Source organism: Ctenopharyngodon idella, chromosome 11 (genome assembly GCF_019924925.1).
Source record: "Ctenopharyngodon idella isolate HZGC_01 chromosome 11, HZGC01, whole genome shotgun sequence".
Taxonomy (NCBI): Eukaryota; Metazoa; Chordata; class Actinopteri; order Cypriniformes; family Xenocyprididae; genus Ctenopharyngodon; species Ctenopharyngodon idella.
In genome coordinates, this window is record NC_067230.1 from 18,403,969 (window position 1) to 18,419,229 (window position 15,261).

At 34.9% G+C, this 15,261-nt stretch overlaps 1 protein-coding gene across 3 annotated transcripts in view; it reads left to right on the plus strand.

The window, feature by feature from the left end:
- Positions 1 to 15,261, plus strand: part of sptbn1 (spectrin, beta, non-erythrocytic 1) — a 91,731-nt gene that overhangs the window by 35,779 nt on the left and 40,691 nt on the right. The window contains exon 1 of one of the 3 annotated variants that reach the window (XM_051912198.1): positions 6,488 to 6,982. The exons of the other annotated variants lie outside the window; for them this stretch is intronic. Within the exon in view, the coding sequence (XP_051768158.1) occupies positions 6,868 to 6,982 (115 nt within the window). The 5' untranslated portion in view covers positions 6,488 to 6,867. Of the gene's footprint in view, positions 1 to 6,487; positions 6,983 to 15,261 lie in introns of those variants that run through there. 3 annotated transcript variants of the gene reach the window in all.

Genomic DNA, 15,261 nt, shown 5'->3' on the forward strand with positions numbered 1-15,261 from the left:
AAAGCACAGTGTGCTCTGATTGGTCGGCTGGAGCAATATGTTGTGACTGGTCAAGTGCTTTGAGCGTGTTTGGAAAATGTCCAGCCCCTTACCATAACCGCCAGTCACTAACTAACTCAACCAGGCCCCGCCCCTTTATTCTGCACATGAATTATTTAAATGAGGAATATTGTGACGTGTTCGTTTCCGGTTCGTGACGTTTTCATACTGAGCAAGCAATTAAATTTGAGATCAAGAGTTGCAGGAGGAAGTACTGAATAGAGTTTGCCGCTATTTGGGACAAATTTTTATGACTTTTATTTCTCTTTTGACTTGGGCCAGAACCTACTCAGCAACACTGCAGCCAATTTAGCATTGGTAAGCAAACCCCATATATTCTTCAGAGGATGTAAAAATCTGTTTGAAATAGAAGCAGAGCTCTCTTTGCTCTCGCTCTGGCCTTTGCTGTCTCATCACACTGTCATTGGCTCAGATGGGAAGTCAGATATCACACCGGCACGGTTCGCTCCCAGAGGTCTGATAAGTCAGGAATCCCCCCGGCAGCCGTCGGCATTCCACACTAATGTGGACCATGTGCTTGAGGATGAGAGGGGCTAGTGCTCCGACACCAACCCTCCCCTACAGCCCACCGCACAGGGGTGCCAGATCGAGGGAAAACCACTCGTTTAATTGTGTTAACTAGTCTCTTTACTCTAAACATGAGCATGTGTGGGATTTATTACGGATTGATTCTGACAGTTTCATTCGGATGTATTTTGTAAGACGTTTGTGCCTATGTTATTAAATTGCACAAATGTGTTATTTGAGTTTACTCAGTGACCTCTGCCATTATCATAGGCATACAGATAGATGGGTTGGTAGATGGATGAATGGATGGATGGATGGATGGATTAATAGATTGATGGATAGACAGATGGACAGATTGATTGATAGATAGATAGATAGATAGATAGACAGACAGACAGACAGACAGATAGATGGATAGATGGATAAATGGATGGATGATGGGTGATAGATTGATGGATGAAAGTAGATATAAGTAGACAGATGGATGGATGGATAAATGGATGGATGGATGATAGATGGATATAAGTAGACAGATGGATGGATGGATAATAGATGGATAAGTGGATGGATGAATGGATAGGTAGACGGACGGATGGACAGATGGATGGATAATAGATGGATAAGTGGATGGATGATAGATGGATATAAGTGGATGGATGGATGGATGGATAAGTGGATGGATAATAGTTGGATAAGTGTATGGATGGATATAAGTGGATGGATGGATGGATGGATGGATAAGTGGATGTATGGATAATAGATGGATAAGTGTATGGATGGATGGATGGATATAAGATAGGCAGACAGATGGACGGATGGATGGATGGACGGATAATAGATGGATAAGTGGATGGATGAATGGATAGTTAATAGATGGATAAGTGGATGGATGGATGGATGATAGATGGATGGATAATAGATGGATAAGTGGATGGATGAATAGATAGATGGACAGATGGATGGATAATAGATAAGTGGATGGATGATGGATGGATATATAAGTGGATGGATGGACGGATGGATGGATGGATGATAGATGGATATAGGTAGATAGACAGATGGACGCATATATGGATGGATGGATAGATGGATGGATAATAGATGGATAAGTTAATGGATGAATGGATAGATAGACGGATGGATAGATGGATGGCTATAAGTAGATAGACAGATGGACAGATAGATGAATGGATAGGTGGACGAACGGATGGATAGATGGATGGATGGATAATAGATGGATATAAGTAGACAGATGGATGGATGATGGGACAGATAGTTGGATGGATAATAGATGGATACGTGGATGGATGAATGGATAGATGGACGGACGGATGGATGGATGGATGAATAGATGGATGGATGGATATAAGTTGATAGATGGACAGATAGATAAATGGATAGATAGGCGGACAAATGGATGAATGGATGATAGATGGATACAAGTAGATAGACACACGGACACATGGATGGATGGATGGACATAAGTAGATGGATGATGGATAAATGATAGATGGATATAAGTAGATAGATGGACAGACAGACAGACAGATAGATGGATAGATGTATGGATGAATAATAGATGGATATAAGTAGATAGGCAGATGATCGGTGGATAGATAGATAGATAGATCGTGGGTAGATAGATAGATAGATAGATAGATAGGTGGATAGATAGATAGATAGATAGATCTGTGGATAGATAGATAGATCGGTGGGTAGATAGATAGATAGATAGATCGGTGGATAGATAGATAGATAGATAGATAGATAGATCGTGGGTAGGTAAGTAGATTAATCTATGTAGAGAGAATTAATTGTGTCATCATGAATAATTAAGTGCCCTCAGTAGTCTAGTTTCCTGCACACAGGTTTGTGGGGCAGTGTACAGTGTACTAGAATTCCACCAATGAAACACGAGCATCTAAATTATTGACAGCTGTCATGAAAGATAAATGAGCTGGTTGTCGGGCTGCTCGAGTGACTGCTGGTCCGTCTCGCAAAACTCTCTTCATCCGCACCGAAAGATCCTTCCTCTCAGTTGATGTTTTTATTCAGGTTTTAACCTCATCTCAGATGTTTCTCCTAAAATTCCTACAGCTCAAATGAGTCAGTAGTTGACTATAGAGGGCTATCAAATGAATCTGGATGGCAGGTCAGATCGTTGGATGAGAAATGTAATGTCTAATGTAATTGTGGGATGGAGTTTGAGTTCTGGAATGTCCTGGTTTGCGTGTTTGCATGGTTGTTCATCTCATAATCCAAAGGAAACACCCACAGACCCCCTGTCCTTCCTCTTTCCTTCCTTTCCTGAGTTTGTCGGCCAGATGTCTGTAAAATCACCCCACTTAACTTCACGAACGCATTAGATCATCTTCAAACTTAGAAACACACCGTATCCAGATCTTATCAGCTGATAAATGGGTTCGCTCTGCTGAAATCGGCAGATTTGAGTTCAAGTTGTGTTGCGTTACGACCGGCTCCCTCTGGAATTGTGGGATTGTGCAAGTACATTTTTATAAGATCACAGTGGAGCATCATGTGAAATTTTGCAGAGAACTGTGCCTTCATTGACTTGCCAAAGGAGCGATTGTCTCAGCGCCAACAGAAACAAGCAGCTACATACGTTTATCCCAGTGTGAGCGAAAAACAACACATCTGAAATGCATTTGTCGGAAATCTGCGTTCATGGTCAGATTGATCATAGTTCTGAGATATCAGATCACATCTTATTTATGTAGAAATACTGGTATTGATTAGAAAAGACCATGTGACAGGCCTCAATAGTGGATTTATGTGACGGCGTTCCTCTAATAAAGACTAGACTTTCTAGACTGGATCATGTCAGAAGCTCTGTTCACCAAGAGTTAGTGATTTGACCATTTTATCCATAAATCCATAGATATTTTAGCCATATCTAGAGATTTTGACGTGGGACCCACGACACTGTAGCGTTATGGTGACGACTTGTGCATTAAGCATTACATTTTCTTTAGAAATCTTGTTGGACATAAGCTTTTATGATTTGAAAAAAAAAAAGTAAATTATTATAATCATTTTATAATTATTACTTTTTTTTACATTTATAAAATGTATAAATTAATTTTTCCCCTTTATTTTGGCATCACATTTTTTCGGCTTTTATTGTTAAAATATTTATCATTATATGTCGTTATATAATATAATGTAATATAATATAATATACATATGCTTTTATCTTTTAAAAATAATATTTTTAAATCAATTTAATATTGCATTTTTTACATTTATAAAATATATAAATTAATTTTTTACCTTTTTGGCATCAAATTTTTTCGTTTTTTTATTGTTAAAATATTTAATATAATATAATATAATATACATATGCTTTTATCTTTTAAAAATAATAATTTTATCATTTTATTATTATTACATTCTATACATTTATAAAATGTATACATTATTTTTTCCCCTGTTTTGGCATCACATTTTTTCAGCTTTTATTGTTAAAATATTTATCATAATATAATATAATATAATATATGCTTTTATCACTTAAAAATAATATTTTTAAATCATTTTTTCATTTTATTACATTTTATACATTTGTAAAATGTATTTACCTTTATTATTTTTTATGTATATATAAATACACACACATGCATGTATATATTTGACAAAAATGTATTATATTTATATATAAAATATTTATATATAATATAAATTAAATATATATGTGTGTGTGTGTTTATATATACATAATAAATATACACAGTACACACACATTATGTAAGCACAAACTTTTATTTTGGATATGATTAATCATGATTAATCATTTGACAGCACTGATATGTGTGTATGTGTATATATATATATATATATATATATATATATATATATGTGTGTGTATGTGTGTGTGTGTGTTTTCCTTTTTAATTTCCCATCATTTGCTGATATGTTAATCCATTTATCTTCAGATTATTTTACCGTACGTTTGAGTCTTTCAGAGTGAAAACTCTCTGCTGCAGTGAGCAACTAAACCGCCCTCCCGGAAGCGTCTCCTCCCTCCTCGGCTCTCGGCAGCAGAGAGGGGAGGAGAACCCGAAACTCTGTGGGCTGTTTATCACGGCGTGAGGGATGATTTCAGCTCTGAGAGTCAGATTCACTTGTGACAGAGAACAGAAGTGCAGACGGAGGTGAATTAAGTGCACTGATGGCTCCAGGGGCGGCCGAGGACACGTGGACGTCTTGTGACTTCACAATGACACAACTGACTGTGTTTCTGCACAAATATCCCTCTCACTGCAGCCCTAGATCCACCACACCACCCTCAGGCCTCAATCCCACGGTAGACGCACTGACGAATAATTAAACATTTGTTTAATTTGGAAATACAGGATCATGGGACACATTTGGTCACATTATAGCTTATCCCATGGTTCCTTGAGGATGCTGTCTTGTGGAAAGAGACGCTACTTCCATGATGTTTTTGAAGTACCTTGGAGTAATGTGTAAATAATAGTATATTAATATAACATTCATTCAGTATGATTTTATATATATATATATACACACACATTTTATTTTTATATTTTATATATTATTTATATATTATATATTTTTCTAATAAAAATGTTAATGGTGCTTCGGGTATAAGCTACAATAAAATACAATATAAATATTAGATGAAAAACTTAAAATAAAATAAAGTTATAAATGTTGCCTGAAATAAAATGCGTTTAAGCTGCAGTAGTAAAATTACTAAAACTAAAACTGGAATAAAAATAAATGCAAATAGAAATAAAAATAAAAAAAACTAATAAAACAGACAAAAGCACATAACAAAATTAATAAGCAAAAATAAACAAAAATTAAAATATATAAATAGTCTGTCATTCATGTTTTTATTCTAAAATGTCAAGGAGAAAATTTGGCATCACATTTTTTCGGCTTTTATTGTTAAAATATTTATTATATATCATCAGATAATATATTATAATATAATACATATGCTTTTATCTTTTGAAAATAATATTTCAAAATAATTTTATTATTTTTTTACCTTTATTTCAGCATCATATTTTCTGGTTTTACATATGCTTTTATCTTTAATAACAAAATTAATAAAACATAAACAAAAATTTGAATATATTAATAGCCTGTCATTCATGTTTTTATTCTAAAATGTCAATGAGAAAATTTTGTTGCAAAAGAACATAAACCTGTTTCTTCAGTAAGCAAAAACAAACACAAACAACACCGTTGCTGACAGAAAACAAACCAGCATTTTATTGCCTGATTTATAGCATTTCATGTAGCGCTTTACTCTCATAAAAACACTCCTCAAGTGCCTGTAAATATCCCATGATCCTTTTTTTTTTTTTTTTCTCAGTGTGGCTTTTAATTCACCTTTGAGGGACTTTGCATAATCCTGTTTTTTATCATGTTTGAGACTCTTAATGAAAAGCAGACAAGACCGTTTGCTGTCATGACAGTTTCTAAACGCACTCGAGATCTTTACTACTCCTGACGCAGCCGTGTGAGATTCCTGAGTGGGAATTAGAGCAGATGTTTGCTTTACAGCAGAGTGCAATTCAATAGCCAAACTTTGAGAAGTAGTTCAAAGTCTGCATTCATGGCAGAATCTCTCCTCACCTTGCAAACAGATGGACGGCAGGGGGAAAACAAGCGGAGGAGGGGAGAGGCTAATGGAATTTTAGGCAGGATGCAAGTTACTCCAACATTCCAAGAAGGCTGTTCCACATTTCTTATGTGACTTTGGTTCTATGTTGCATGACTTAAATAACAATGCATGGAAATGGGCCGACATCCTGCTCAACCTCCACCCCCCGTCTTCACCGGAGACTTGGTACGGCCCGTCTCCTCCTCCTCTTTCATTGTAATGAGGTGGTGACATCATCTGCAAACACACAGCCTGCTGAAATTACAACCCTTTTGCCCTCCTCTTCTGCTCCGTTAAAGGTGTCTCACAGAAACCCTTCCAGATTCAAACCAGGGTCGACTAGAGGAGTTTGTGGCCAACCCATCCTCTGAGTGTGACAGGAGGAGGGGCGTTTGTGTGTTGGAGTTTGGGGGGAGACGCTCTTTTGAATGGATAGAGTGGGAAGACGAACAATCAGAGAGACAGCAGCATGCACGTCTCCTCTTGGACATTAGACTGGGACGGAAACCTTTCGGATATCTTGGATTTAAACTAGCACTGAAAGAAGGAGCAAAAAAGAGCTTTTCGTACTCTGTTGTTCCTTCCCATTCCGTGGTTTCCTGGGAGGAATCTGGAAATAGTTTCCCTCTCGGTCAGGGATCATGGATTTGGAGTGGGCGTCCGGGGGCCCCGAGGGCTTCTACCAGGAGCCGAGCTTCCCCGCGCAAATGCCCTTCAACTACAACCAGCTTGAGGGGCGTTTCAAGCAGCTGCAAGGTAAGATGCGTTCCGGATGTGGGAATGCTTTGTTTACGGGCGTTGCTACGCTGAGCACCGTTATGATGCCGAGTTTACAGAGGGGTTTTTGTTGTGCTCTCCCCATAATCCTCACAGAATGGGGTGTCTGGTGGAATTGGGAGATGCAGACTGGATTAGTGCAAAGGATTTTTTGCATGCTTTTCATGCAAACATTCTACTTTTACGCTTGACCTCCCTTCCCCAAAAATCACCCGGGAGCCGAGTCAATAAGAGGGCAACTCGGCCTGAATGGGTCATCATAGACAACAATGGAAAACCCGGGAAGGTGGGAGTGGTTGTTTTGTTCTGCTGACTATCACACTGATAGTGGCATGTTTCTTAATGCCGCGGCTTCATATGCATTTAAATCGCGAGTGCTAATGAGTGCACGTGTTTACTTTTTTTTTTTGGGTAGAATAAGGCTTTTGTTGTTACTCATTGCTTAAATAGTTTGACTAAGCAGTTGCATTGGGCACTTTAGACTTGTGTTGCATTCACCAAACTGGTTTTGCAGCTCAAAAAATTGTCGCATCTTTTCTAATCCGTTGTCTTCTGGGTAGATCAATACATGTGCGCGAGGCATTTTGCACTTCACACATTCAGCGATTTCACACATGCTCTCGTTTGCCATTACTGTAGTGCAGATGTTTGTGTTTTGAGTCTCATGCATCGCTTCTAACAACCCAAGCATGCATCATGCGTGCATGATAAGATTGCTCAAGTACAACTAGTATGAAACGAGTCATTTTAAATAAGCGACTCTGATATCAGTAAATAAATAGATGTTGATGATTCACCGTTCAGTTTGAGGTCATGCTGGTGAGGTGGGATGAGAGAAGAATAAACCTCCTGATGGGCTGAAATGCAGCTTTTGTAACTCACAAATGTTCATTTATGCATTTAGCAGATGTTTTAATTGAAGGAAATGTGTTTGTGTGAAGCTAATTAGTAACTCAGATTGGCCCTGCCTTTGTTTTAAGAAGTTTAGTGATGAAAACTTGACCTTTTACCTGTGATATGTTAGAGTGATTCAGCTTCATGCAGGCTTGTAAATAACTTAATAATATGATAGATAAACCGTATTGCTGTCGCCACCCAAATACTTTAAAGGGGTAATGAAGTGAGAAATCAACTTTTCCTTAAGCTTTTGATGAGGTCATCGTACTATAAGAATATCCTGTAAGTTTCAGAACTGAAAACTTCCTTGTTAGTCCAATAAAAGCTTTTATTGACACCAGGCCCAGAGAACGACTGATCCTGGAATGTGCCTTTAGATAGGTGAAACTCCGCCTCCACAGAAGAAATCAACGCCTACGTCATCATTGCAGCGTTAGCCCCGCCCACTAGTGTTAGTGAGATACAGGACTAAAATAACATTACCTTTCAAAGGGTCCTAATGCTAGGAATATAATTATTTATTTTCAACAATGTGAATGTCTCAGTTTCACTCTGGATTCTTTGGTTAATCATTCGCATTTCGGTGCAAACAGACTTTTACGATATGGACTCGACAGTAATGAACAACATGTCAGTAATTGTGTTCATTCTAATGCCTGATCTGATATTAATGATTCATGATGTTCTTTGTCTATGTGTCAGTAAATCAAACCAGTGACTAAACGCTCAACTTCACCTTGTTTCTCTTAGTAGGATGAAAATAATTTGTTATTTAAACAGTGATTAAATTATATATAAAAGCGATCAAAGAACGCTCCCTTTACAATCGCTGGAGCTGTCAATCAAACAGAGCGAGTTTATCAGTGACTGAGTTCTGGACTCGCGCCAAAACCACCCTTATATTCAACGAATCTCTTAGTTACATAGAGTTTACACTGTTGAAAGCATTCGTTAGTGTGCAGAAATAAAGTTGCAATGATGAGATCATTGCTTTCATGCGCTAAACAACATGTCTGTTATCGTTCATCACTGCAACCTTTCATGCCACGATCTAAATATAATGCCATAGATCTAAATGTAATGCAACACTTTTCATGATTAGTTAACCTTGAGAGCTGTGATAGTAAAAACGAGCTAAAAGTTCTCTCGAGAGTAATACTGATATTTCATATGCAAATATGTCAGCCAATCACAGCAGTGGGCGTTTACACTGAAGTCTCACAGCAGACACGCCCCTTAAAACAGAGCGTTCAAATCAGACGGATAAAATCAGGGTAGGAAAAATGCTTTTTATTTCTAAATTATGACAATTTTTGATGTAAAAATCATACTAACATTACAAGTGCACCCCAGGAAACATTATAAAACAATGCAGTTCGTTAATTTCAGTTTTTCTACTTCAAAATTTCCAATTTAAAACAATACATACTTGCCTTTTCTTTGTGGATTTAAAGGGTTAATCTGCGGTGTTAAAATGCGACTGATATTGCATGCACGCATATTAGATTGTACTTTCATACTGACATGTAGCATCTTGTTCCTCAGATGTGATGGTTTGATATTAAGATATTCAGAAGTTGCCGCCGCCAAAGCCAAGAAGCTCTTTGCTTTATTATGCATCTTACAAATCAATGCAAGCATTCTTCAAACCCTCAGGACAGATGATAGCCAAGATAAATGACAGATTCTTGGATTTCTTGCGCTGTTGTGCACTTCAACAGTCTAAACACATGATCCTGCCAGCGTCTATTCCACAGATAGTTTACTGATGGTAAGGGTGCGTCCAGCTGATCTTGGACCTTTTTTGACTCAAACAGACCTCGGCGGACAACACTATTGGACCGTTTTGCTCATAGGCTTGCGTGCTGAAGCAGATCTTTTGTCCTCCGTGTGTCTTCCTGCCAAGCCGCCTGTCTCTCAGTCTGGTCTTCTCAATGACCTTCTGTTCGTCTGTTGGCAGAGATACGGCCACCGAAAGCGAGACAGAGTGAGATGTCGTGCCTCAGAGGGTTCTGAATGGCCCGGGAGGATTGGGTCAGTGTTGCTGGCCATTAACACGTTTGATTCACTCAATGGCCTGTCATGAAGTGACCGGAGGGTTCGACCCTGATGTAAACATCTCAGTTGGGCCGTCACTGAATCCACCCTCGGCGCACACCGCGACAGGAAGTAGATTCAAGAGGGCTGGAGCGATGAAGGGAAGCGTTGAGATGGCAACTCAGCTGGGCGTTTAAAGATGCGCAAAGCCACCCAGAATCACTGGCTTCGCTCAGTGTGTGACGGGGATCCACTGAACGTTCACTCCGGGGTAATTGTGAAACACCCTAAAACTGAAAGATTCCAGTTAGAATCACGTTTCACAAAGAACATTTAATTAGAAAACTTGTATTGACCAGTGTATTATTTATACTGTCATATTTTGAATTAGCTGCTATTTTCATATTTTAATTTATAATTTATATAGCTCTATTTTTATTTCAATTTTAGTAGTCTTTAACTTCAATGTAATTATTTAATTTCTAATTTTTGTTTCCAAGTTTTTAGTTTTTTTTTTAGTTTAAAAATTTCAGGTAAATTTTCAGGTTTATTTCAGTTTTATTTTACCTAAAAAAATGTTTTTGTTGTTTTTATTTTTATTTTTTAGTTTTATTTCTAATTTAAGCTTTCAGGTAATATTTATATTTATATATATATATATATATATATATATATATATATATATATTTTTTTTTTTTTTTTTCAGCTTTATTTCAGTTACTGAAGACATTTTTTAATATATATTTTTAGTTTAAGTGAAAGTTTTTTTTTAGATAATATTTATATTTTATTTTATTTCAGTTACTGAAGGTAATTTTTTATATTTTTAGTTTAAGTTAAAGTTTTTTTTTAAGATAATATTTATATTTTATTTTATTTCAGTTACTGAAGACATTTTTTTTATAGTTTTTTTTTTCCAGAAAATATATATATATTATTTATTTCAGTTACTGAAAACAATTTTTATATATATTTTTAGTTTAACTTAAAGTTTTATATTTTATATTTTTATATTTAATTTTAATTTTTAATATTTAATTTATATTTTAAATAATATATATATATATATATATATATATATATATATATATATATATATATATACATATATATTATTTCATTTCAGTTACTGAAACCATTTTTTATATTTTTTAGTTTAAGTTAAAGTTTTCAGGTAATATTTTATTTTATTTCAGTTAGTTTTTAGCTCTAGTTAACAATAACACTGATATTTGCTACATGAAATTTGCATAATTTTGTACTTGCATAATGTTTGGAATTGATTGGATGGTAAGTGTCTCTATAAGACACACGATTAAATAATAAGTGACATTGATGACATCAGCTGAAAATTAAAGTCTGATGCATTTTTTCTTATTCTCCAAAGAATCATATCAACTCAAGAACACTATACGGTCAGAAATGCCACAAAACTTTTACTTTTGAAACAATGGATGTGAAACTCTGAGAAGTGTTGATCAGAAAAGGACACTGAGCATCGAAGCGTTGTGTTCTGGCCTCAGAACATCTGCAGTGATGCACTAGTGCACATCCTCATGTCTGTTTGTATGATGTATCTTTGAAACTAAGGGTGGGGTTTGAACCAGTCAACCTGAAACAGGGCAGATTGAGTTAGTGATACTTACACCTGCGATCCTCATACTGTCTTATTCCTCAGTTTGATTCTATATCAACCCTAGTGCCCTATATAGGCAGTGACCTTCTAAGGTAGCAAATGTAAACTTGTGACTGATTTGGAGTGATTTCTGCCCATTAGCTCATACTGGGCGGCGCAGCGCTATCATGGATTGTAAATCTGGAATCTGTTCCCTCGTGAGACAGAATGTTCCTGGTGAAGCGGGTCATTCATCTTTGTCTCTCTGTAACACTGGAGGAGCTGTGAGGTGTCACAGCAGGAATGTCATCACTTAAAATGTGGCATGATAAACATGCATCTGTTTCCCTCCTGCTCTGTTTGTTTAAACGTGAGAAATGGAAGAAATGATGAGCCGCTTGCTCATCTCTGTGAATGTACGAATGTACCTCTGAGGCAACTGGAAACCTAATATACAGTCAAACCAAGAATTATTCAGACATTTTTAATATATTTTTACTAGTGGGTGCAGGACACTATAGTTCATTTATGTAAGTGAGGATAGCAAAATTTGGAATCAAAAATTATTCAGGCACTTTGACCTGACCATGTTTTGCTTGAGTGTTATCTGACATAATTAAGATTAATATTTTCTGACACAGTTTAACTCTGAGATCTTGTCATATTTTATTACCATTTTTTTTTAAACTATAGTGAATATAAATATAAATTCTGGTTTGACTGTATATATATATATATATATATATATATATATATATATTTAAATGTATTTATATGTATAAATGTATATAAAACAATATATATATATATATATAAAAATAATATATAAATATATAAAAATAAATAAACAAATGATTTATTTATATTTATTTATATGTATATAAAACAAATATACACACATGATATGAAATAAAAATCAACTATATATATACTGTATATCGTTGATTTTTTTCTTATATATGTTTATATATATTATTTTATATATATGTAATATATAAAATATTATTATTTTGATAATATTTATATATATAATTGTATTTTATATATAATACATATTTATTTAAGAAAAATATTTTCATATTTCAGAATACTGAGTTATTTCAATAATCTTTCATCAAAAAAATAAAAAAAATCAACTATATATATATATATATATATATATATATATATATATATAATTTTTTTTTTTTTTTTTTTTTTTTTTTTTTGATTACAGAATATTAAAATGTTTCACTCGTAATATGAAAAAAAATATATATATAGTTGATTTTTTTATTTTATGGTTGACATTATTGAAATAACTTGAATATATTATTGAATATATGAGATGTATGTATATATATATATATATATATATATATATTTCATTTAATTTTCTTAAGTTATTTTTAAGTTTTTTATTTTTTATTACAGAATATTAAAATGTTTTATTGTTATATGTAGATGTTTTTATATATATATATATATATATATATATATATATATATATATATATAGTAGTGCTGTCAAATTGATTAATCGCGATTAATTGCATCTATAAAAGTGTGTGTGTGTGTGTGTGTGTGTGTGTGTGTGTGTGTGTGTGTGTGTGTGTGCGCGCCACCCTACAATATTTCCCACAATATTCTGTTTTGCCCAAAAATACACGACGATGTTGTCTTTATGAGTACCTTGTTTTGCGCTGCATGTGTTTTTCATCAGCGCTCACATAAACTGCCTCTAAAATCTTTTAAACTTCACGTCTTTATTATTTTTGCCCTCGGTTCAGACTGTGTGTTGTGGTTTTAACCAAAAGTGTTGAAACTCTAGGTTTATTTTCGATCTGCATGCTGCGGCCAGAGCCGAACGTGATACTGTGACCTCAGCGATCTGTCCACTCCGCAGCGCACAGGAAGTCTTAGGAATTCCATTCTGCTGACGTTCACGCCACAGGATGCAGATAAATCTGAGGGAAAGAGGAAGCCACCCATGGACTACCTTTCTTGGTCGTTCCAAGGCTGCGTTCTCATTCGTATTTAATGATTTATCATCTGCTCCAGAAAGTCAGAGGCAAGAGTAGAAAACGTTTCATATGAAAAGCTGATCTCACTTATCTCTGACCCCAGATTTGACCTTCTCGTGTTTCCGTATTGCAATGTTTTGTTCGTGTTGTGCAACTCTGAATCCCAGAGACAGCATAATTTTCAGGAGGTTTAGTAATATAAGTGATGTTAAGAATGCTGTGGTCTGGTCTTTTTCATTTCACTGGAATTCACATTCAGACTGAGTCAAAATAATATATTATAATTACTCTTTTGTTCTTTCAGGGTTGGACAAACCCGTGAAGACTGACTGTAGTGAATATAATAAGGCACTTTTCCTGAAATTTCCACAAAAATATGAAGCAGCTCAACTGTTTTCAACATTGATAATAATCATAAATGTTTCTTGAGCAGCAAATCAGCATATTAGAATGATTTCTGAAGGATCATGTGACACTAGAGTAATGAAGCTGAAAATTCAGCTTTGATCACTGGATACAAATTATATTTTACTAAATATTCACATAGAAAACTGTTGTTTTAAATTGTAATAATATTTCATAATTTTTACTGTATTTTGATCAAATAAATGTAGCCTTGGTGAGCAGAAAAGTTAGGTTTGATCACAGGAATAAATTACATTTTAAAATATATTCACATAGAAACTGTTGTTTTAAATTGTAATAATATTTCATAATTTTTACTGTATTTTGATCAAATAAATGTAGCCTTGGTGAGCAGAAAAGTTAGGTTTGATCACAGGAATAAATTACATTTTAAAATATATTCACATAGAAACTGTTGCTTTAAATTGTAATAATATTTCATAATTTTTACTGTATTTTGATCAAATAAACGCAGCCTTGGTGAGCAGAAAATTCAGCTTTGATCACAGGAATAAATTGTATTTTAGTATATATTCACATAGAAAACAGTTGTTTTAAAATTTGAATAATATTTCACAATTTTTACTGTATTTTTACGCAGCTAACTTTTGAACGCTAGCACACGTCTAAATTCCTCAAATTTTTGTATTCATTTTGCATTATTGAAAGATCCTACTTTTCGTTGTTGATAGTTTGATCATATTGTTTCCTCTGAAAATACAGACAATACTATCTGCATGTTGCAGGACAGGGTGTGGTTTGTTTTGAGGTCAGCAAACAAAGATTTTGAGGATACAGGAAACGCCAATAAATCAACAATCCCTGAACTCTCACAACCCACATCAGTCGCCCTCATTCAGTTTTCTATCTCAAGCATTACTACTACTATTCTAAGCAACATGACCCAAGACTTTTTGACCTCACAACCACCCAGAATGCCCTAGTCGAGTGTGGTAGTGAGTGAACACCTCTCACATTTAGTACAGAAAGTCTTAGTTTGTCACCAGAGCGTCATCTTCAGAAGATTTCAATCTACTTAAGATAGTAAAAGACATTATTTTGTATTTAATAGCATTTATTGAAAAGTTAGCATGAATGTGGTGGTTATATTTCTAGCATGCACGTTAATGCAATGGAGAATTCATTTTTCCAATGTTCTTCTTATTGAAATATAATAGTATGAACCTTTTATGCATAAGCTTTAGCATATACCGTCACAATGATAGTGACTAATTTGACCTCTTGACCTGATCAACAATCCAGACTCCAGTATTGATTTATCTGAACATGCTTAGAGACGCT